Source organism: Besnoitia besnoiti, assembly GCF_002563875.1.
Source record: "Besnoitia besnoiti strain Bb-Ger1 chromosome Unknown contig00007, whole genome shotgun sequence".
Lineage (NCBI taxonomy): Eukaryota > Apicomplexa > Conoidasida > Eucoccidiorida > Sarcocystidae > Besnoitia > Besnoitia besnoiti.
Genome location: NW_021703915.1, coordinates 3792447 through 3815914, shown reverse-complemented (window position 1 = coordinate 3815914; position 23468 = coordinate 3792447). Strand labels below are relative to the sequence as shown.

Here is a 23468-nt window from a genome sequence, read left to right as displayed (position 1 = left end):
GATAACTCTGCCGCATTCTCTCAAATCCGAGGGGCGGTAGGTCTGACGTCTAATTCAGTGCAGAGTAACCGGCTTGCCCTTTGATGGTTCAGGCGGATACGGCCTTCTCTCTGCAGTGTCGCTCCTTACCGAAGGCGCCGAAAGGCCGGCGGGAGAAAGAACTCCTTGACATTTTCAGTGTCGAGTCTAGTTCTTTTTGCCTTAGAACTCGGCTCCCGCCACGTTGAGAATCTCTCGGCGCGCGACTGAGCTGAAGATATCTGCCTAGGCAGGGTGTCTCCTACAAGTTCGAGGCAAACATGATGACACTGATACTGAAATCCCACGCTTTCTGCTGTCTTAAGCAGTCCAGGGGCGGCTTCGGTGTACTGTAAGCAAAGAGGACTTGGTCGGATGTGCCTTTCCATAACGGGTGTCATCTTCAATATTGTAAAAACTACGATGTCTGGGTCTGTCTCAGGGCTAAATGTGCAGGCTCCTTCTCAATTCTGGAATGCGCTCGCGCCAGAATCTCTTTCGCAGGCGCGAGTCGCACGTTCTCTCTCGCGCTCTGCGAGAGGCAATTACCGCGTATCCATTGTCTTTTGTGCGCCGCGTCACCCAGTCTTCTCACGCACGTATCCACAGGACTGCGAGGTTGAGCGCGGGGCTCTTACAGACATGCAAATAAACGCACCTAATCTAGGTGAACTTATTAACAAGGGATACGACAACAAATCTCTTCGCTCTTCTCACAAAAAAGGTACGCGCGCGCATCGAGGCACACCTGCCAAAAGCGGCCTCTCCACACACCCGTCGTCTTCCTCCTTCTTACACAAGCTTGTATCTGTTGATCCATCCGCCACATCCACGCGTCGGCGCGCTCGGAGGATGTTTGTTCGCAGGCAAAAATACGTATGGCTCTTCACAGACCGCGGAAGGGAGACCTCCCCGCGCTGCTCTCGGCGCCAGGTCTCGTCACCACGCATGCCAGTTGCCGAGTGAAAAACCCGGGGAGACTGGTTCAAAGACGCCTACACATCAGCAGAAAAATAGTGTGGTTGCCACCAAGTCCTCGAACTCAAACATAAGCTAGGGCATACACTCTCCTTCGCGTGGCCTCTCTCCATTTAAAAAAAAAACGCGGACGCGCCTCGCACATGCATACGTCGTCTCAAGATGCAGCATATTCTTCTTCCACGACTTCGCCGCCATCTCGACAGGAGAGTGCAGGAAGGGTACCCGCCTCTCCCTCTTCCGGCCCAACAACCCTCTGCGTGTTTTTGTTCTCAAATTTCGCATCGCAAATAGACGCGCGGAGACCGCACACCCTACACATCTCTACGGCAGCATCGCCGAACGCGAACTGTAAAGCTTCCCTTCTCTCCTCTCGTCACCCCCGTCGCTATCCCCCCTACTCCCATCTACACACGCGCCTCCTCCTCACACACATGCACATATCGACGCGCTGGCTGCTCTGTTCAGCGGGGCGTTGCGTCTAGATTTTGACCGCTCTCGCCTCGCCGTCTTCTTCCGCGTCGCAAAGGTCCAAGACCTCAGGCGGACCCCTTACTGCCTTTGCGCAGTCGCTCCTTCAGCTTGTTCCACGATAAGCCCTTCTTCACGCCAAAACTCGGAATCAGCGAAGACGCCGAAAGAGTTGTGGGCGAGTTCGTGTCCACGCGACGTAGCTCCTCCCCTGAACACACTCTCTCCTGAAGCCCCCATCCACATGCACACGTCACACGCATGTTTACTAACCAGATGTACGTACACTCATGCGGCATGCACGTGAAGAGATCTCGATGCACGTAGGCGCCCCTGTAGCTGTCTGAACGGCCTAGCCATGCACTGAGCATACATAAGAGAATAAACACGTCAGAAGATTCTACAGCGGGATAGGCCTGTTGGCAGGCACAGCCTACAACGCTGCAGTCCGCCAGCAAGCCCGAGTCACAATGGTATACTGAGTTGGCCGTTACCTCCACGACAGGCAGAAGGAAGCTTGTGCGCCGCGCTGCTTCCTTGTTTCGGCGGTGCACTTACCGCCTTCCTCGGCGACGGCGCAGAGGCATCCGAATCGATCCCCGAGAGTGCAGCCAAACCTGAGAGGTAGGAGCTTGTCGACGCGAGGCTGGGCGCAGTGGAGGCGACGCTCTCCGCGTGAACTGAGCCCTCGACCTCGAGCTCCTTCAGCATCGCCACACTGCCGGGCGTCGGCTGAAAAGCGAAACCACAAAACTCATAAAGCTGCGCAGTCGCACGGTGTGCACCGGTTCAACGCGCGCAACTCAACTCGCCTTCCTGTGACGAGACGGAGCATGACCGCGCGCGGATCTACGACGCTGTAGACAAGACTGGGCTCCAAGAGTCGGGGCTGACAAACAGGGGTGGTGGGGTTGGATCGGGGACACGGACTGGGGACACACTTACACGAGTAGTTAGCTCGGGAGAGTGAGGCGCGGTTTTGCGAAGGAGGTTGGGAGCGCTGTGGTTTTTCCCGACGCCATGAGTCTTCCTCTCTCTGGGCGACTCTGACCGCAGGCTGAGCTCCTTCTCCTTCTCGTCCTCTTCTTCTTCACCCGCAGCTTCTTGCCACTTGAGCATCCCGGTTCGCTTCAGCGCGAACGTGGCTGTGTGCTCTGGGACCTCGGGACACTCGCCGATGTGCAGACTCGAAGTGGAGATCCTCACGCACTGAAAAAGATAACTCCCACACGATGTTGCGCCTGAGGGAACGCTCGCCTCTGACATGCACGTCTCGCCTATATAGCCTAGCACACACGTATATATAGCGAGATATATATAGATACACGCGTAGACGTATACATATATCTACCCGTGTATGTATATCTATCTATATGTATATATATGTATCTGCGAAGAGCAGGGGGCGGCGAAGAGTGAATTACCTGCGTGCTGTGCGAGCGCGGGTGCCGGATTGCGTCCACCAAATCATGCAGCTTGCCGTTGAGGTGGTGATGCGACGAAGTCGTCTCGCGCGGGTGCGTCGCCTTCTCCTGCTTCTCCAGCTGAAGGGCCTTTTGGTGGCTCAACGAGGGCGGTGGAATGCTCGCGAAGCTGCCGCGTCTGCTGGTGCTCCCGTGCTGTCCTTGCCCCCCTGCAGATGCACGAGAGTCGCAACACCACAAAGAAGCATCCTTTTCCACAGGATTCCCTCGAGGCGGCGCGGACAGATCCCTTCTGGCGCCTTCTATGCAGTCTGTTGCAAAGGAAGTGCGCACGCAGCACGCCCCGCCTAACCTCAAAAACGCATCACATCGATGCTCCCTGTTCGCTGTCTGTCACGTCTAATCCTCCCTCACACCCTCCGTCTGCCGAGAAGCGACTGGCGTCTTGATCCGCCCCTTCTACCCCAACCCCCCTCTCATGCAGACAGACGTTCTGCTGTGTGGCGCCTCTCGACGTCTCCCGAGTCGTTATTTCTTCCCTCGCGCCTCGCGGATCAAAGAGCGTCACTCACAGGTCTGCGTCTTGCGAGACTGTGAACAAGCGAGCTGCGCCATCGAGTTCGAGTACGAGCCCGGGTTGTGTGCCGCACCCCCGCGGCCTGCGGACAGCGTGTTGAAGCCGGGATGCGCCAAGTGACTTGTCAATTTGGCGCAGTTCCGGGGCGAGGCGCACACGCGGTGATGCTGCGTAGAGTGCAGCGCGTCGCCGCAGAGCATCGCTCCCGCGCACAAGTAAGACGGCATCTTGGCGAAACAGCGAAAAATCCCGCAAAAACAGCGCCGGAGCTTCGGCAACGAGGCGGGCGAGGTCGAGACCGGGACCCGGCCCAAAAGAGCGAGAACTTGACAAACAGGCGACGGCGCGAACCGCGCACAACGGGCTCGAGGAAGGCGCACGGAGATCTACACAAATACAAAAAAGGGAGGGAGAAGGACGAAGAGGCAGGCGACAACCTCACGGACACGCCGCGCCAGCAACCCTCTCGAGGCACGCTGAGCGAGAGCGAGGAAGCAACAAAACGAGTCGCCAACGGGACGTACGGCTTGCGACTCTTGAGAACCGAACAAGGAACAAAACAACGCAAAGAGAGGCAAGGAACGAACGTGAAGACGGGGAAAGAATGTGAAAACGCACGCGTGAAACAATGCAGCCTTCTTCGTCTGGTCCACTCTACGAGAAAACGAGAAAGCAGAGGAAGGCTTGACACCCGGAGGCCCCGCGCAGCGCAGCGCTTGTGAAATCAAATACACCGAGTCCGCTAGACCCTCCTGGAAGCTCTCAAAACAAAGCCTCGAACGCGTGTCGCCTTCCAAGCCTCAGAAGAAAGAAAGAAGTCTTGCGCCGCTATGTGGATACACTGCGGCCGCCCACACACCCACGTCGGTTCAACTTCCCGAGCTATCGTCGCAAACACGAGACCAGCTGCAAGGGATGCAGGAGATCGCTATACAACTAGCTGTATGGATGCAGGCGTATACAGAATATACAAGAGAGCGCTGCTGAGGCGGAGAAGACCCCTTGCGGCAGGCTCGTCGTCGTATGCATTACCTAGAGCGCGACGAAATCAAATGACGGGCTTTTCCCGATAGGCAAGGGAACAGAGCAATAATGGTTTTTGTGAAGCATGCATGGTGCTCGACATGTGGAAAGAAGAGAGGAAGATGTTGAAACGGAAGGACCGAGATAGAAACACAGCAAACACGGCACCGATGGTGACGCCGGTGGCGTCGAGTTACTCACACGTCGTGGCGGGCGAAACTCGCGACAGACACTATGCGGACAGAAAGGAACACGGAAACTCCACGAGGAAAAACTTTTTCGAGAGATGGGCGAGATAGATGCAACGGAAGGGGGGAGGATACGAACACAAAACACACACGACACACACGAGCACGAAGGCGGCTGATGCAGAAATCCAAGCGATGAGCAAATCTACGTACACACAGCGAACTGCAAGCGCGGGATCAGGAAGGCTCGTAATAGGCAGCGCACTGAGCACGTGCTCGAACGGGAGACTCACAAAAATATCGGAAAACACGCACCTTCAGAGCAACTCCCACCCTAACGAAAATGCAGGCGCAACACACCCAGACACTCGCGTGTGCTCCCAGCGTCGGAACGACTAGAGGGCAAGAAAGAGCAACAGATCTAATGATGTGCAGTTGGTCCTCCGTTTCTAGAAAAAATCACGGACGCGCAAAGGTATCCATCGAACACGAAACTGCAGAAGGCACGGAGAGCCGGAAAGCTCTTCCTACGTGCGAATAGAATACTGTTCCCACAAAAAAGGCACTCGCGCCGCGAGGGCGTTCGTTCCGAAGCAAGTCTTCAGAACTTCACACGCGCCGATGACGTGGGAAGCGCCAGTCGCAGAACTGCAGGCGCATCTGTAGACTGTGGCAATCAGCCGGATGTCTCGGAACTTGGAATTCCCACAAAAGCGTTTTGCAGAAAAAGCGAGGAGGAAGGAGCGTTTCTCCGTCTACTACTGCTGGATGTCGACTTGGCTCATATTGAGGTTTTCAGACATTCTGCCCGAAGAGGAAGGCCGAGTCCCGCGCATGTGCAGCAGAAATTCCGAGAGCGATCCGTCAAGGGAACAACATGGGAGAGAAACACACACGGATCTCCACAAGAAAAGGGCAGAGCAAAGCTCTTTTCCGGCCCTCATTTATAAAAAGCAAGCAGCACGGGGGAAGAGAAATGACAAAGAGACACAGGCACCATACTGGGGCACCGACAAAACCGTCGAGTGCGCGGCCATTTTGCGCTCGGTGGAAAACCCACACGCGAGGCCCTGAGCGCTGCTTTGAGTTAAAATCCGTTCTTCCATTGTCAAACTTCAGGGCACGAGTGGGAAGCGGGGCCACGCTCGCAGCACACAGAAGAAGGGAACCCAGGTGACTCAACCCCCTCCCACGCGAGGGCTGACTAGAGAAGAGACTGGTCTACAGAAGAGGCGTAGAAAGACGGGTATCGCCGGACAGACATACCGGTCGTCGTCCAATGCCTCCGCTCTGTGCAAAGAAAAAGAAAGCGCCGCAGTAACCCCCTTCCCCTTGAACGAATATGCGTCCTTTCCAAATTCGAAACGGGCGAGGGTGGTAGGGCGTACCTTCAAGAGAGAGCCCCTCCCGTCTCTCTAGAAGGTCACGACCAACAATCTTCAGAGCGAATGAAGTCAGTTACCCCCCAAGAGGAAACCTAAGTTTTCTGAAGGAGTGCGCAGCTGTTCCTGGAGGTCGTCCCACCCGCGGCGCCGCGTTGGACACGGTACGCAGAATAGATGTTCTATCTTCGATTCGGCGAAAAGAAAACTGAACATCCGTCTCAGTTCGAGAAAGAAATCCGGCCAGATCAACGACGACAACGAAAACTTAAAACGGTCGGGTGGCGCCTACCGGGGCAACTCACGTCCCATGTGGATCGCGCAGCCCAGTGGATTCGCTCCGTGAAACACGAGGCAGTCGTTTTTTTAAAGAAGTGTAATGCTCGCGCTAAACACGTTAATCGTACTCTAAATTACAACAAAAAAAGCACACTGATGCGCTTAATTATCACAAGTTTTGCTATGTTTCCGTCAGCCCTTCGTGCTCTGGCAGTGTCCGTTTCACAGACGGTGCGAGCGCACGACGCGTCTCTTCGGCGGAACACAAAAACAAGCAATATAACCCACGTGCAGATATCACCAGTTGCGTGTCTTCCACGTACGTTGTACACAGTGTAAAACAGGTTTAGCGCAAGGAAAACTCTGCAGATCTAGTGGTCGTTCAGTGCTCCCGCCACTTCGTCGCTGATCCGCCCACTGTTCGGGCGGAACCAAGAGCAGGAAGCACCACGGCAACGGTGAAGAGCCGGCAGCTGCGCGGAGGTAGCAGGCAGGCTCTGCAAGAGGGAAGAACCCGGCGCGTCTAGCCTTGGAATGGAGGAAACGGTAGAGAGAGTGCCGACGAGTGGTTGTCGGCAGTCTGCGCGCCAATCTGACAGGAAATCCGTTTTACCGCACCAAGTGTCCTTCTTATGTTTCCAAGGAAGCACCTCTGAAATGGCAGGGACATATCGCGAGGCAACATCGTTGCCCAGCTCCGACAGAGTGAACGGAACCGAAACGCTTGCTTGGCACATGGTCCGAAAGTCAACAGTAAATAGCAAACTTCCGGGTACAAGGCCGGCGGTCCAACCGGAATAGTCCCAGTGTTAGCGATTGTTGGCACCATTTTCGCGTCCAGTTGTGACAGTCTGTCGGCCACTCATTCTGCTGTGAGTGGAAAGCTAACGAAGGCGCTCCTCAAACACAATCTCCGGACACCCAGGTTGGAAACGTCTCAAATCGACCGGCACGTTCTTGAGTGACGCTCCTTCGGGAAATTCCGAACACGAATGGAGGGCGTACGGGACGGCAGGACCACACAGTCAACTCACAGATGCAAAGCTATACTTCCAAAAAGGTATGAACTCCTGTTTTGTCGTGCTGTATGTACCACACTACTCCGTTGCTCATGCTGGATTTGCCGCGCGTCCTAGAGGCGCGTGGGACGGAAGCAGAATACTGAAACTAAGACACTGCCAATCCCAAAACAGAGCACGTTAGATGCATCGTAAGCTGCGCAAGTACTCGGCAGACCAGCACGCGTTTCGTACGCGCATGTCGTTTCGTCGTCTGCGCCCACCGCGTTGCTGCAGCACTGCTAGTGGACGAGGGTTCCGCGACGGTTGACGGCGCCTCCATCCTGCCGGAAATCGGGCTTCTTTCGGGTGCGTCCCGAGCAACTACTAAGAAATGACACTGACCGCCCCACGCTAAGAGCCACAGTACAGCGTCGTTTGCCAGCCAGCCTCCGCGAAGATAGGTCGTGCAGTAACGCCGTGTTGCCCGTTACCCGGCCCACTACTGCGTCTAGTGGGTTATGCTCAAGCTTGTGCATTTCCCCTGTAGCATTAGGAGGCATGACTACAGACACAGTGGCCTGCAGTCTACTTACACTCCATGCGGCTGATTCAACTCAATCCATCCAGCGTCACGAAGTCGTGCATTGCCTGCCCCCGTGTGCCACCCCGCCAGGTTCGCGATGCGTCATCACACAGTATCGAGGCAGTAAGTCATAGTCAGTACACGTCTACCGTACTCACAAGAGCAGACTTACTGACGATTCGCAGGTGAGCTCATGCCTTGCCGCCGGTGCGACCTGACACATTTTACGTAACACCGCTAGTATTCACAAGTGTGATTCATGCAGAATAGCGGGCAGACAACTCCTAGATTTCTCGTTGCCGCAAGACTGTTGACGTCAACAAAACGCTCTACGGACGCCTCTGCTGGCATGAGCTACACCCAAAAAAACGGCAGAACTCTTTTGGGAACGCCTTCGTTTCACGTCACTTTCTGTGTAACACCGTGTCACATCTGATTTGGATGGAAGAGGTCATAAAGGACAATCCGTCTTTTCCGTGCAGTCTTGCTACGACCTCACCAAGGAATCATCCTTTGACAGACCCAACATACGTGGCACATGAGTGAATACTGACTCAGGTTGCCTACGCTGACCTCTCATCAACTGCGGGCCCTGTTGTGTTTGAGAAGCACAGCCCACTGTGTCATCCATGCTGCTATCTATCGAATCCATCACAGAAACTCAAGCAAAGTGCTCCGCAATGCAGGAACGCCCTCCCTTGTGGGGACACGATACCGAAACCAACACCAGACCTTGCAGCAGAATTCCGTGATGATAACGACTGTGTCTTCTCCCCTTTCCGTAAGGGTATCTTCCTCTACGATGCTGGCTACATGACTCCTAGAACAGCGCTGACTACTAATTGAGCCCTCGAGTCGGAAACAAAGCTCGACCCGGGAATGCAATTGTGGCTGTCTCGCGCAGCTTCGCGGACACACCTCCATGGAACACGACCTTAATAGGACTCCCGGAAAATCGACTCTCCCTCGAAGTTCCGAAAAAACTGTGGTAACCATCAAAGGAAACCGTCCAGACGGCGTGGCCGCCAGTCGGATTTTACCACATAATACCGGTACAATTTGGTCTTCTCGTCGCGGAAAAAAGTAAAAGCAACGCGGGTGCTTCCACCTCGCTTGACAGTACCTTAAGGGTTCGCAAACTGCAGTGGAATCGCTTTCGAAGGGACGGCCGTGCATCACCTTTCATCCGTGCTCATGAAGCTGAGCAAACCCAACAATAAACACTGCCTTATCGGGTGAGGGTGTATGCCTTCACAGATCGTGGGCAGGCACCGAGTTGCACAGAATATTACACCGCGCCAGAGTCGTTCGCTTCCTTTGTCGTGCGGTGAATCTGCTAGCTTGTGCATCGGTTCCCTGCCGTCCGCACAGTGGACCGCATGTCCTTTGACAAGCAGAGGCAGACTCTGATGGTAGTCGGGCAAGGTTTACACGCATGTAGTCTTTCAGTGACGTTCGTTACCTTCACGGGCATCTCCCCACGTACAAATGCGGCATCCGTAAACGCGAGCGTCATGCAGAAACACGGCTGGTACATATCTCAGTTGAAATTTCCAGCCGGTTCCTTCTCCACACGCAGGAACTGACAATGCGGCTAGTTTCCCCCCTGACCGGATCCTTCATGCTACCCAGAGGGCCATCGCCAGGCCCGCACGAGCGCAAGTAGTCAAGAAAAATTCTGTTTGGGACAACCAGTCCCTTACTGTTGTTTTCCGGACTTTCCGGAAAAAATCCGGCTCATGGCCTGTGGCGCACTGCTGCTTACAGACGAAGAAGACGCCGCTCAGCAAATAAACGGGAGGCGCAGCTCGGCGGCAGACTCGTCTGATGGCATGACGGTCTTATATAGGCTCCCATCACGACGTTCTAAGTCCACACTACTTTCGACTGATGAATACGATTTTCGGGCGAAACCAGGCTAACTTCCATAGATCACGCCCTCAATACTGACCGCGCTGCGCCGAGTCAGCGGTTTCCCTTTTTTCACGCGCAAATGCCAAAAATTCTGTGAAGATGTAACTCGCGCCGGCGAAACAGTGGGAACAACGCTGAAAAGAGTCTCTGTCCCACCCACCCTTCTGCCTGCATTCTCCAAATGTGTTTACACGGAGAACCGGACCCACTGAATAACGTATTCCCCGAAGAGACCACTGGCGCGGTAAACAGCGATCGCCTGAGGCAGCGCGACATGTAGTTACGGGGAAAAACTGCGTCGCCTTTCGCCTGATACGGGGAACTGACAGAAAAAATGCCCCGCACAAGCCGTGACAGCTGTGTTGCTTTAGCGCGAGAACGACCTGGGCTTGACCCAAGTGCAACACAGCCGCCACCACGGACACGCAGGCCACCTAATCGTCTTTGAGTGATCTTTCTAACCTTGCGACATCGCCTCAAAGCATTTCCCACAGCCACTTCGCAAAAAATTCGGCACACCAGAACTGAAAGGCGACAAAAGCAGGGCGAGCCACGCGAGTGATGGCGAACCACACTACGGCGAGAGGACTGAGCCCCCCGGTCGAGCCGCAGACAATCCCTTTCCGCGGCGCAAAAAGTAAGTCCGTCGAATATCAAAACACACGAGGTTATTGCGGGAACGGAAAACCACGAATGCTGAGTCACAATAACGTATCATAGTCATTAGCAGCAGCGACCCTTACGCGAACAACACGACTGCTCTGACCAGCTGAACTTGCTCTCACGCTCTCGACTCTGTAGTTTGCTACACGAAGTTCGTTTCGTCAGAACGCCCTGCCCGCGTGAAGCTTTCCTTTGCTTCTCTGCACACGTCAACCATGCATCCGCATTTCGTTGTGCGTTGCATTGTAGTGCGTGGACGAAAAACCAAAAGTACTCTGCGGAAGGCAGAGACTGTAATCACTTTTCCGAAGCATCCGCACCTGAGGCTGGGAACGCAGTGAGCTCCCGGAAGGTGTGCCACAGCCGTCACTACCCGTTAAGATAGAAATAATCGTGGACTCCGGCACACCCATGTGATGAAACAAAATGGGAGCCTGCTCGACGGCTGCTGCCCGAAAACCGGAAACTTAAGACACCTCAGCTGACTCGGAGGTGACCTGAATGCTTGAAAAGACGTGCAGCACAAAGCACTGGCACTTGAAAAAAAGAAAGGAAAACAAAAGGAACAACACGCTGCCCACGTCGCCACAAAAGGCCATGCGCTTTGTCTTTGCAAACAAAGCGGCGAACGACGCCAGACGAAATTGTTGGCTATCCCCCCCCCTGTGCCCCCGCCTATATATGCTTAGCCTGTGCAGACCCGGACATTCTCTCTTCGCGCGGAGCTCGCTTTGCCGCTTGCGGCAAGATCAGGCTGATTAACATGTCGGTGAAGACCAAAGTTCACCGGGAAGGCACGCGACCGACCGACAGACGACTGGTCGCCGTGACACCCGCGGCGGGTCGGCTTGCGCACGAGAGAGCGTCAACAAAGTTCACTCATATTTTGTTCTTGCTCAGATGGCAGCACACAGGCGCAACGACACGTGACGTATCTGCGAGCTGGGCGCTGAATTCCTGCAATGCACAGACGGACACCCGAACACGGAAGGCAACGGTGTCATCCAGCTGTCGAGATCCACTCCGTCTCCGTGGCGGAACGTCTTCAGCGAGCGACGCCTCGGATAAAGCCGTGTTTGATCGCTCACCTAGGAGTGCTGCAAAAGCGTCAGCGGTCGCTTCGAGCTGAACACCTCGGCGCTCTTCCAGCAGCGGCAGCAATCGACGAAGGGACGCCGTCATGGCCAGCTCCGCCTGCCGTGGTGACAGTCGAGGCGCATTTGCTCGGCGCCAGATTCACCGTCGTCCCCATGCTGGGGCCTTTCCGCAGCTCTGTGAACGGCACTGTCGTGCTGGACAAAGGACGCGACAGAAGAAGAGGCAGAGGAAGAATCTTCCTCTGCGGCCCTCTGTCTATGCCGTTGACGGGCGGCGCAGCCGTTGGCGGCGTGCCGCTCGACACGCCTGCCTGCTGCTGCCTGAAGACAACACAACGAGCGAGCGAACACAGACGGAAACCGTTACTTCCCCACCAAATGAAGCGATTTCCAGACGTCAACGTACTAGACATCACAGCTGTGCGTGAACACCACCACTCATCCTGCCCGCGACGAGTTGAATGATGCACTGACAGCCGGAGGCCTAGCATTAATTGGGAGGGCAAGATAAAAGCACTGTGAATACCGCCAGGGACGATCGGCGGGCGATCGCAGTTCTGGATCGCAAATCATCATTACAGAGAGGATAGATACTTTTACTGCGGTGACTCGAGCGTCGAGCTCTCTGCGAAGCATCAAATCAAACGGACGCGTACCGCTTGGCATTTAGCAGGCGCTCGCCCTGTCCAGCATCTCCATACTCCGCCACGCGGCGGTCGTCCAGAGACAGCTTCTGCACGCGCGACACACACACCATACACAGTTAATACGAAGGCAAATCATGCAAGACAGCAGCGGAGAAGCCGGACGCGCGATAGAGAACATGCCTCGCCCGCGTACCCTGAAAAGGCGCCTCGCGGAGGGGCTTCACCGGCCGCGGAAGCACGCGGCAGCCGCGTTCAACCTCGGAGCGCGTCCGACTTACCGCCAAACAGTCAGCAAGATCATCTTTCAGATGCGTTGACGAGGCTGTTGACGACCCAGCAGGCGATTTCGAAAGCTGGGTTCGACGTGGATTCCTCAAGTTCTCTGCGACGCTCATCTGAAACAGCTCATGCTGAAGAGCGACATCGCACACCCAGACCCGAACAAAACCTGCTGTTCCTTCGCTAGAATCGCGGCCAGCCCTTCTCGGTGACACACCAGCACACGCAATCTGCCCGACCCCACGAATCTCTCCACTTGAAGCGCTCACCTGAATTTCTGTCAAGAACTGCTGCTGAGGTCCGAGAACGCTTCCTGGGCGGCACATCCGATTCCAGCCGATCCACTCGACAGCAGGGAACCTGACGCGCACCACAAACGATTCAAAACGGCGTGATCCACCAGCCATAAGAACTCTCCTGTAGCGCGTCTAGGGGCGCCGGCCTCGGGCCTCGCGACGCGCATACTGCATCGCGGACAGCCCCAGCTCTCGTGACATACGCTTGTGCGCTGCCGCCGCTGGGCAGCCGGTGCCTTTATGCATGCAGCCAGCTAGTGTGAATCTCGAGACATGACCGCATCCAGCTGGCTCTCCGCGTCGTGGACTTCTGATAGTACCTGAAGTTTTTAATTGCGTAGCACCCTATCAGGGTCCCTGTCCGCCCCAGTCCAGCCTTGCAGTGCACCGCGATGGGGTGGTCCCTGTTCTCCACGACATGAAGGAACTTCTGAATGATTTCTCTGCACACACTCGCCGCACAAGCGAAGACATTCAGAATGAACCGAGCCACTGCCATCAAAAATCCTGCAAGACGGAAGCAGACATGGCCGAATTGTCTTGCTTCCCCGCCCCCTTCCTCGCCCAAGCCATGCCTGCATAATGCCGAAGCCCGGGTCCTGCAAATGCACACGCTTGCGGCCGACTCTCAGCGACGTATTTTCGACGCTAGGATCCCCGCTCAATACACTTTTCTTTGAAGCACACATGCCCTTCTCGCCGTCTGCGTGGCGTCAAGCACCCAAACCGGACACTATTCACACGGTTTCCCCTCAAGCAGATCAACTGCGCAGCGTTGCAGCGCAGCAAGAATCTGGGAAAACTCACCTGCTGGGGCATGTCCCGTCTAAAAAGAAGAGGTCGACATGCTCGATGTTTCTGTCAGTGAACTTTCTGGCGTCATACTGGCGCTTGTTGAGCCGTATGACTGTTTTGATTCCCAAGCGGTTGAAAACCGCCACGTAGTCTTCGGGGGTGCACGTCGTGTACCCGTCATTGTCCCCGGTGGCGCTCGACGGACATGAGAACGCGAGAAGGCGATTTGGGATGATCCAGTTCATATCGCCGTTTTCCAGTTTCTCGTAGTAGTCGTACTCGTCGACGTTGAATGTCTTGTAGTCGAACCAGCCTAGCTGCACCGAAGACAGCAACAGAATAGAAAGCAAACGCAACTTCTGCGCACCTGCCGGCGAAGCTGAAAGCCGCCTTCGCCCCCCAAAACGATCCAGGGCAAGAGCGCGCGCCAACTGCGGAAAAAGAGCAATGCAGATGGTACATCTCCAAGCATGGTAAAGGGGAACATCTCAGCCAGGTGAATCGGGATGGGTGCTGCCGCGCATCATGGGCCTCACCTTCATTGCGTACTCCAGCCCCTTGAGACAGTCGAGAACTGTCAACTTGAAGCTGCAAGGTCCACAGGTTGCGTCCCGGAAGGGCTCGAATTTGGGGCAGCTGAAGAAGGGTCTGTACGCTTCTTGAGCAGTCACGCCGAAGAGCAGCATCTGTGCAGCGCCGATCAGAAGGGCTGCATTCGCTCGCCTGTCCACCTCGGTAGATGTACAGTGAATAAGGATCTTCTGGCATCCCTTTGTCTCTTCGAGCTGGACGCACACACCGACGTAGGCGACGCACGCTATGCGAGACGCCAAGAGAAACGAGGCGCTAGACGCCCACGCTGCCGGTGCCCTTTGCCCCGCCCTAGCCGCACGCACTCGCGCTGCGCGGCGTTCTCTCCGCACCCAAAGCAGCAGAACCGACGTACCTTGGATTCTAAGAGTTTCGCGTATTTGTAGATGCAGCTGAGGTTGAGGGGCCCAAAATCCGCGAAGAACGGCTCGTACTGGAACCTGTCGTCTGTGCTGAAGAAGTGTATAGTTTGCGTGTCTCGAGGAGTCCCCGTCATGCAGAGGAAGCAGAATCGACCTGGAATGATTTGAACCGCATCTCGAGGCAGGCCCGCCCGCGAAGAGCCGTGAAAAATGTTTGCGCTGGCCATCTTCCCTTCGATCCAAAGCTGCAGTCCTCGCGACGCAGCCGCGCAAGGCAACCTGCGCGGACTACCTGTGAGAAGCGGAGCGAGGGAGGCGCCCACAGTGTCTGGCGGATGAAGCAAACTCGCACGCCCGCGAAGTCGACGCAGGGTGCGCCAAGCCAGTTGACCAACCTCGCAAACCACTTGCGTTCCAACGCCTTCCCAGACGCCCGTGCTGTAGCTCAGTGCCCCGGGAGACGGCGGCGGAGGGCAGCTAACCCTTCCTACACAGAAGGATGCCAGAGACGCGACGCAGAAAATCGCCGAAACGTGCTCACGGCTCCGATTTGGGCTTCGTGTGGGAGCGTACGAGTCACGAGCGAGGGCGACAGGCACCTTCGCGATTCCCTGGAAAGCCTCGTGGGTTGCCCTCTGCGTGTGTGCCTTCAGGCCTCCGCGAGCCAGACAGCAGCGACTTCTGCAGAGATGACATGCGACTCGAGCGGAAAGGCGCCGACCACGTCGAAAAATTCTTGACTGAGCTTGAAAAATGCGGAGTCGCACCACCCAGGCACGGAAGGCGAGGCACGGTAATAAACGCCCCCAGAAAGATACCTGTGACAGAATGTCAACGTGCACGTAGCCACGGCTGGGCGGCGACAGCACTGTTGTGTCCCCTGGATGTAGCGGCTGAAGAGGGTGCAGGCCACATGAGCAAGCCCGCCTCGCGAGAAGATCGGCACAGCACCCGAGGCGTCAACACACCCAGCACTAGTCTCTGCGCCAAACGAGCTGCACCGCTGTGCCTGGGGAAGAAACCACCTGCCGTGCGACAGCCGCCGGCCAAACGTCCCTTTCCTGCGACGTCTGGCGCAGAGCTTTGAGCGCCGCCGTCGGAGTTGAGTGCGACGATGCCTCACTGCCGCCGACCCGGCCCCAGCGGAAAGGGCTGTGTGCCGCACCCGTGAGTATCCCTCCGTTGCGCCGAGTTTTCGTGCACACCAAACACTCGAACAAGGGCCGGGGACCGTGCGCGGCAACGGGACGAACGCGGAAGACGACTGCGGCGTCATCCACCGTGAAGCCGTCAAGGTCTCTTGCCGGAAAAAGCACGAGAGAAGTGCAGCCGACGCGGAACTCCAGCGCGAGGCCACCTCCTCATTGAGTTCCTTTGTCAGCCAACTTCACGAAAAAGGATCCAGTCAAACCAAAACTGAGCGGGCGTCTAGTAAACCGGCCGCTGCACGCATGGAGACGCGCACTGTGACGAAGATATGACGTCCGGAACAAAATCGGCGCTCAACGGTGAGGCGCGCCGCGATACGAGATTCAACAGTAGCGCGAGGCGAAGAGACAGTGAGCCGCTGCTCGAAAATGTGACAGCCTCACCCCGAGCAGAGACGCTCGGTGCCGACCTGGATCGCGTCAGCTGGGACGTTCCGCTTAGTGCCGGCGGCGAAAAAATCACGGAAGGCGCGCAAGGCTGCGTGATTCGGATGCCGTGATGCAAATACACCTCAACAGACGCGGAAGCTTCGCGGAAAGGACCGGATTCGCGAGCCCATTCGGCAGACGTTGCGCGAGACCTTATTTCCCAAGGCGTCAGTCGAGCCGCTGCGGAGGGCGTGAGGCTTTTCCGCGGCGAAGACGACGTCGCTCGAGAGTGTCAGCGTAATGGGTCGGCACGGAATGAGGCTGTACACAGATGAGACGAGAGGAGAAGGTTGCTCATCACCACCCACGGAGAGCAGGCGACTCAACTTACTTGAAATACGAGGACGTCAGCGCGTAGAACTCGACTGAGAGAGAGACTGTGACAGAAAGTTGAACTCTCCCCTAGCCTGCCAAACGTGTTGCGATTTTCCCCGTCCCTGGTCTAAATAAGGAAAAGCGGCAGGCCGGCGGCGCGTCAGATGACGTTTTCTCCCGACGATGCAGCCTCTGCGTCCCTCTGCTGCAGCGAACTGACGAGACTGTCTCTCGGCGCCGCCGCGGGCTGGTACGCGGCGCCTGCCTCTTGCCGCGTGCGTCTCTTTGTAGGTCCGCAGGCCGCGCGCGACACATGCGTCTACTGAAGCAAAGGAGGCCTGAGACCTGATGCACCAGACACTCTGAGTCTCTGAAATCCACCCGACGCTGGATGCTGGCAGGAGCGAGCGACCCGCCACGTTGCGGGGAGAGCCGGTGGTATGCGTGGAGGGCAGGAAAAACTGGGCGACTCAGAGAGGAATCCGAGTCTCGTCAACAACATCCCTTCTTCGGACGTGAGGCCGCGTCTCTTCCACCTTCAAACTCGCGTTGTGCGTCGTCCTTCCTCGGCGCCGACAATTTCACCACAGGCTGGGATCCTGCAGGGACTAGGTTCGCCAGTCCCCATGGACTCAAGCTGCCGCGCGAAATCGTTGAGAAGCGTGTGCTATGCGCCGTTTACGCTTTCCTTGTGAATCTGTCGCTAGGATCCTTTCTCCGTGAAGTCCCTTGTTTATGCGGCTCCTCGCCTGGCACGGGGCTGGTCTTCGTCGACCCGCCTCGGCCGGTGACTCTGCAAGCCGAGTTGCGACGCAGCAGAGCTGCAGCCCGGAAGTTGAACTTGCTCGAGACGAACGATGATGTGTTTACGTAACGCGTACATGGTACACAGGTAATCTACAAAACCATCCATTTATACACAGAGGGGACGGGTTTGTGTCGGTTCGCGTGACGCCGAGAGGAGGCTAGCCTTGATCACCGGCGCGGCGTTGCAGCTTTGCAAGCTGCGGCAAATGACTCAGGCGAAGAAGAGATCGCACCAGGGATGAGACGAGGGGGATCATTACAATTAGTAAGCATGTACTGTCTTAGAAAAGGAGTCAAAAGAGTTCAAGTAAGGAAAATGCGTTCGAGTCCACCCCCGCGCGCGCCACAACTCCAGACACCGGGCGCCGTCAGACGCGCGGGCGACAGCAGGGGGCTCCCACAGACGACATCGACCGGTTTTTCGGAGGAATTTTCTGTCGCGAACACATAATGCCTCTCACAAGAGCGGATCGAATCGGCACTTCAACACGAGGGGAAACCGGAACGGCTGTAGCGCGCTTAACGCAGAGCCGACTCAGCAGCACAGCAAAGAGCTAGTCAGGGTTAGTTACGCCTAGCGCGCACCAGCGAATTGCAGATTTGGGGTCGCTGGACGCTGTGCAGTTCGGATAGGTGCGCAGGCATCTCTCCAGTGACGCAAGGGTGAGTCAATCTGTAAGCAGAGAGGGAAATGTGGCGTTTCATAAGCAGTTGGCACCCGTTAAAAGCTTGGGGCGCCAACTCTGGTCGTGGCTAGGCCGGCTGGCGGCGCACCGCCAAGCCACATGGCGACGCAACGGATGACGATTGCGAGTCAAGATTGCAAGGAAAAGACCTCCGTGCGAGCCCGCACAGAGATCGAGCGACGTGCTGCACCAAAGGGCTAACTCTGGGAGGCCTTCTCCATTCAGAAGGGGAAGTAAAAGACGGAATCTCGCGTGGAGGACGCGAAGGACTGCGGCGGAGCGTAGGGAAACGCGCGGCTTTGGAAGCACGTCTGTCCACGCGCGCACACACACACCCCGATCATCCAGACGGGGGGAGAGTCGAAGTCTGTCTGCGCAGCCCGACGAAACGAAATGCACATCTTGCACAGCTTCTCTACACGCTTTACCTCCACTGAGTCAGACACGGGTGAACCTGTGAATCGTCTGCAGCCGCTGCTCCCACCGGGCGCCCAACTCGTCCTAGTTGAGCAATGAGTCCAGACAGCCCTCATGAAGGAAGAGAAGCCCTCCCTGTTGTTGGTGAATGGATGATGTTCCGACGACACTACAGCAGGCATCCCGTGGCGACGTGGAGACTCCATGTGCGACCGGAATACCATTCGCTGAAAACCTCCTGTGTGAGGAGACTGCACATTTTTCGCTTCCAGCTATCTAAAGTCACGTGGTCGCGAAAGCGCCACCACATCCTACTGAAGATGCAAACCAACCGCGTTCAGCGCGCTGCGCCTCTCTTCAAAGAAGGAGGAATGCTTGTTGCCTTCTGCAGACTTCAGCCTTATGGCGGCGTTTAGCCGCCTTCCGAACAGGCGGCCGTCTCACGCGGATCCAGGAACTGGAACGAACACAGGCACCCTCTTCAATCTTCCTTCAGTGCCATCTCTTTGTTCACGTGTAGCACTTAGTTCTCATATATGAGAAACGCCTCAGAGGGACCTCTCTCCGACTTCCCCTTAGATTTCTCAGCCGAAATCTACGCTGGCTGAACGTACACCAAAAACCAGGCTAAACTGCCGCATAACCGGCACCGAGCTTGCGTCGCGCGCGCTTGGTTGGACGCGCCTCCACAGCAAACAGAAGGCCGCGGCAGGTGCCTGAATGTTGCGGCATAGGCGGAAGCCTGCGCAGAGACTTGGAATCGCTCGTTGCATCGACGCAACCAGTTAGCTGCGCAGCACCCACATCGATCAGGGCGAGGCGAGTCAGGCTGCAGCCGTAGCTGAGCAAACTGGTGACCATACGTACCGAAGCAGTTACTTGTTTAGGCTCACACACCTCTAGCAGTGTCTGTAGCTTTCAAGCAAACACAACCGATGTAATCAGCTCTGGGAAATATCATGCCTTCTTCACTCCATGCAAGACACACTGAATCGCGGGGAGCGTAGGGTATTGCGCGACTCTATGTGCTTTGTGGTAAGGGCATCCCTCAGCACGAAATAAAGCGTTCATTCCAGAAAAACGCGGATATGTGAGGCGTCTCTACGTCACAGGGAATCCCCATATGCAGCCGACAACTGATCTCTCAGTATCTCCGGGAAGCAGCAGGGTTTCTGCGGCGCTTCGTTGAGCAGCCTTCTGCAAATCATCGCGTGGAAAGCTGCACGTATTTTTGAATCGAAGAGTTATCGCCGAGAGTATGCAGCGGAAGCCAAGCAACCGTGTTTGTTCCGCTTTGCCCTGTTTCTACGTCATCAAGATGCATACAGCTTTTAAAACCTACCCGCGCGACCACGTTGGTAGATCTGCATATTGAGACGGGGAGGAAATCAAGCGATATCGACTCAGCTCTTTTGCCTCGTGCCTCGCAAAACCCACTGAAGCTTGCGAGTCTTGCTCAGAAGACCTAAAGTCCGCTTTTGGGATGAAAACGCTCACGTCTTCCGCTTACGTGAACTCGAAGATGGCACACATACACACGCGCGTACGTGAACGGACTTTCACGCCAGCACTCAATCGCTATGTGTATGTATTTAATCATGCAGCCACCTTTTTTGGCAACAGCCAGACGAAATGCTGGTTCTCCGTGGCTGCACTTGGACCCTGTCTTAACACACGCAATTTACTCATCGACGATTTACACGATGCCTAGAGTTCAAACCGCATGTGCCCTTTCTGCGGAGGTCTTTGCCTCGCGGCTGTCCTTCACTCGTCTCCTCTGCCAATACGCCATACCGAGCGTGTCAAACAGCTCCTTCCTTTTTATTTCTTCTTCTCTGCGACGCACGCAGCGCTCCAGTCCGCGTAGGAGCCGCGATAATTCAAACTGCGCAGACCAAGGCGCGCGAGAATGCCGCAGCCCTTCGTAGACCGCATGCCTACGTAGGGACGCACAGTACACAGGAAAATACACATCTTATGAAACGCGCGACAGACGAATTTCGTAAGACGTTGCCGTCAATCACCTGAGTTCGCACAAGTGACAACCAAAAAACCATACCTAAGTCATGCATCGTTATGATAACGTTACAAGTAGCTATCGTTGCTTGACAAACGGATATATACATGAACTACATGCATGAGCATGTATACAGGGCCAGCTACAGATCGCGAAAATTCTCATTTGGCACCCGCATGTCGTGTGAGATCCGCCTATGTGCCTGTGTTTCACAAATTTCCTCAAGCTGATAGGAAGATGAAGTTCACGCATATATGTGTTTTTCGCGGGCTGGCCGCAGCGGATCTCGCGTGCGCGCGCGACCGAAGACCGGCTGAGTGCGTCGAGCACCTCGAACGCGTCAAAACTCTCCCCAGCCCCCCGTGCAGTTTCACCGTGCAGGCCGCTCGACAAAATCATCTGCCTTAAAAAAACGCTTCAGACTTCACGCGCCTGCGCCCGAGATACCACACACCTCTTTGACAGTAGACGACCAGCGCTACATCGGGGTCGGGCTTCACGGAGTGAAACCTGAAAAAAGACAGGCATGCGGCGGAGGGACTAGCGGAACTCGTGGAGAGCGGACGTCTGTCGAGTCGCTCGGCGCACTCGCGCAGGCGCGTATATGTGCCCAATAAGTTCAACTCCGGCGGAAAACCTCGTGCCCACATCTATGGGTACAAACAGAAAACTCCACTTAACGCTGCCAGTCACTTGCATACACGTATACACATATGTGTAATTATATATATATATATGGAATTACGAAGTAGCGAACATGGGCAGGAGTTCGTTTGCCAAGCGTTTCTGGCTGCACGCGGAGGGCGTCGTGCGTGCGCGGAGATCCATTTGCCTGTCCTGTAGATCGATACATGCGCGGCCGACGACTCAGAAATCACGAGAAGCGTAGCTTCCAGGGGTGAGCAACGCTACCGACGCTGCGCGTGTCGCACAGAGAATTGAATCTTCTGCAGGACTACGCCCGGGCGCGGGGAAGGCGCCTTCGCCCCTCCGGCGCGCTTCACTGACTCTTTTTCAAACGCCTGCGGCTCCATCAGGAAGGCCTCCTCGAGGCGGTTGAGAGGCACGTTCGTCGCTCCCGGAATGAATCCCAATTCCTGCACGCGCGCAGTAAACATGCAGGGAGCGCGCTGACAACCGGAAAGAAAAGACAGCGGACTCGACACGAACAACAGGGCGACACCGCCTCACGTTCGTCTTCGCGGCAGACAGCCGCGACCTGCGCCCTCAGCACTCCGCGCCCACACGCCCTCGCCACAGGTTGAGCGAGAAGCCTCGCCCTAGCTGTACAGAAACAGACTTCCCCGAACTCACAGCACGACTTGCGCGGCGCCGTCGCGCAGAGTCCACTGCATCCCCTGCGCACATGGGCGCAACGGACTGAACCTACAAACCTACACGCGCCACACCTGGAGCGCCCTCCGTAGTCCTCCAAGCGACGCATGCGCAGGCTTCACGCTGCGTCTTCCGCCGCCCCCCCTCCCCAGTCTGTACATAAACATATGTGTAGGTGACCACATATGGATACGCTGGCGGCTTGAGCGCAGGCGCCTTTTGAGCTCCAGAGGCGCCGATTTCTCACTCAGTGTCCGCGAGGCTTGCCGCCCGCTTACCTGAAGCTCAGAAGGCTCCCTCACGTCGAGAAGGAAGTAGGCCTTTCCGTCGAGGCGCTGTGCCGGGGCTGCCTCACTCAAGCGTCGGACGAAGGCGCGATCGACCTCCGGGATCTCAGAAGCTCCAGGCTCTCCCGCGGCGCCTTCGGGCTTCGAGACCCCGCCGCGCGAGCTGCCGTGCGACGCGGAGGCACTCGGAGCTGCTTCTGCCGCGACAAGAGACACACGCACGACTGTCTCTCTCCGTTATTCGTCTGGTACCCTGCACGAGTGCGCGTCGCAAGGCCTGCAGCTCCTCCACGAGACAGAATGCGCGATGCGCGCTGAAACCGCGGAGGGCACCGCCGCGACACAGGGACACAAAGAGATGTAGACACCAACGCAGACAGGCGCCGGCATGCAGGGAGTTAGAGAAGCAGGCTGCGAGCCTGTGAGGCGAGCGCACGCCCCAAAACGAGAGAAACGAAACCACTAAACGGGAAAGATGGAGGCCGTGTGCGAGCAGAGCAAGGAGAAGTTAGTGGACAGGGGGGAGAAGGACGGCGAGACGACTCCCAGACAGCATAAAGCAAGGATGAAGGGTACCGAGGCGATGAAACAGAGGAACGGGCATACAGCAGCCACGCGCCGCCAGGAGCCAGAGAGGCAAATCCCAGCGCGCGCGGCGGCTCGCGACTTTTTGCACAACTTCTTTCCCGTCACAGAGCAGCCTCAGTTGGCCCCCCCCTCTCCTCGACGAGCCAAAATCACACTCAAACGACCCGGAGAGATGCCTCTTCTGGCGTTACCGGGGGTGGTTTGAGTTGACAACAGCCTTTTCGGCGATCGCGAGGAGGTCCGAAGGAGTTCCTTTTCGAGGGTAAGAAGCGCGCTGGAGAGCGCCAGCGCGGGGGTCTGTTCCAGCCGTCGACAGCTCTCGCTGCATCGCCGCAGCGCCAGCCACCCTTCATCGCAAGTTCGGCGGAGAGGCGCGACGCCGCGGGCGCAGACTGGCGCAGAGAGGCAGGAAGAAAGCCACGCGCGCGAAGCGAAACGCACGGAAGGGCGATCCACGAGGAAGGCCCTCGCGAGGGAAACGAACCCGAGAGGACTCTTCAACAACATCTTGCGGAACCAGAAAAAGCCGGACGCAAAGGCACGCAGACGACGCTCTCTAAATGCTAAACCAATGCTGCAGACAGAACATATCACAACCTGAAAATACATCAGTCTGCCTCCATCTATCTGTGTGTCTATCTATGCATGCAGATAACCACGTAGCCTTGTGTCTATCAACGTATCTACATCTACCATATATATTCAGTTAGCTTTCTATCTACTTCAAATTATCCGTATCTACATATCTAGCTACGTATCTAGTTGCACGCGCATATACGGATATGTGTGAATATGCATGCAGCCACACGTT

At 56.3% G+C, this 23468-nt stretch overlaps 3 protein-coding genes across 3 annotated transcripts; all 3 read right to left on the bottom strand.

Moving 5' to 3' along the window:
* Positions 1–1535: 1535 nt before the first annotated feature.
* Positions 1536–3695, bottom strand: BESB_075270 (uncharacterized protein; the record flags this gene model as incomplete). Its single annotated transcript, XM_029365900.1, has 5 exons — positions 1536–1678; positions 1962–2199; positions 2413–2676; positions 2892–3100; positions 3464–3695. The coding sequence occupies 5 exons, from the start codon at positions 3693–3695 to the stop codon at positions 1536–1538; spliced, it is 1086 nt and encodes a 361-aa protein (XP_029218384.1).
* A 7914-nt stretch (positions 3696–11609) lies between these two features.
* Positions 11610–14795, bottom strand: BESB_075260 (serine/threonine specific protein phosphatase; the record flags this gene model as incomplete). The annotated part of the gene is made up of 8 exons (XM_029365899.1): positions 11610–11919; positions 12255–12331; positions 12524–12655; positions 12794–12884; positions 13141–13263; positions 13628–13932; positions 14152–14400; positions 14562–14795. 8 exons carry the CDS (start codon positions 14793–14795, stop codon positions 11610–11612), a joined length of 1521 nt encoding a protein of 506 aa, XP_029218383.1.
* Positions 14796–20251: 5456 nt separating this feature from the next.
* BESB_075250 (rhodanese family domain-containing protein) lies at positions 20252–23164 on the bottom strand (the record flags this gene model as incomplete). The annotated part of the gene is made up of 5 exons (XM_029365898.1): positions 20252–20367; positions 20902–20957; positions 21456–21544; positions 22061–22266; positions 22849–23164. The coding sequence occupies 5 exons, from the start codon at positions 23162–23164 to the stop codon at positions 20252–20254; spliced, it is 783 nt and encodes a 260-aa protein (XP_029218382.1).
* Positions 23165–23468: the final 304 nt, after the last annotated feature.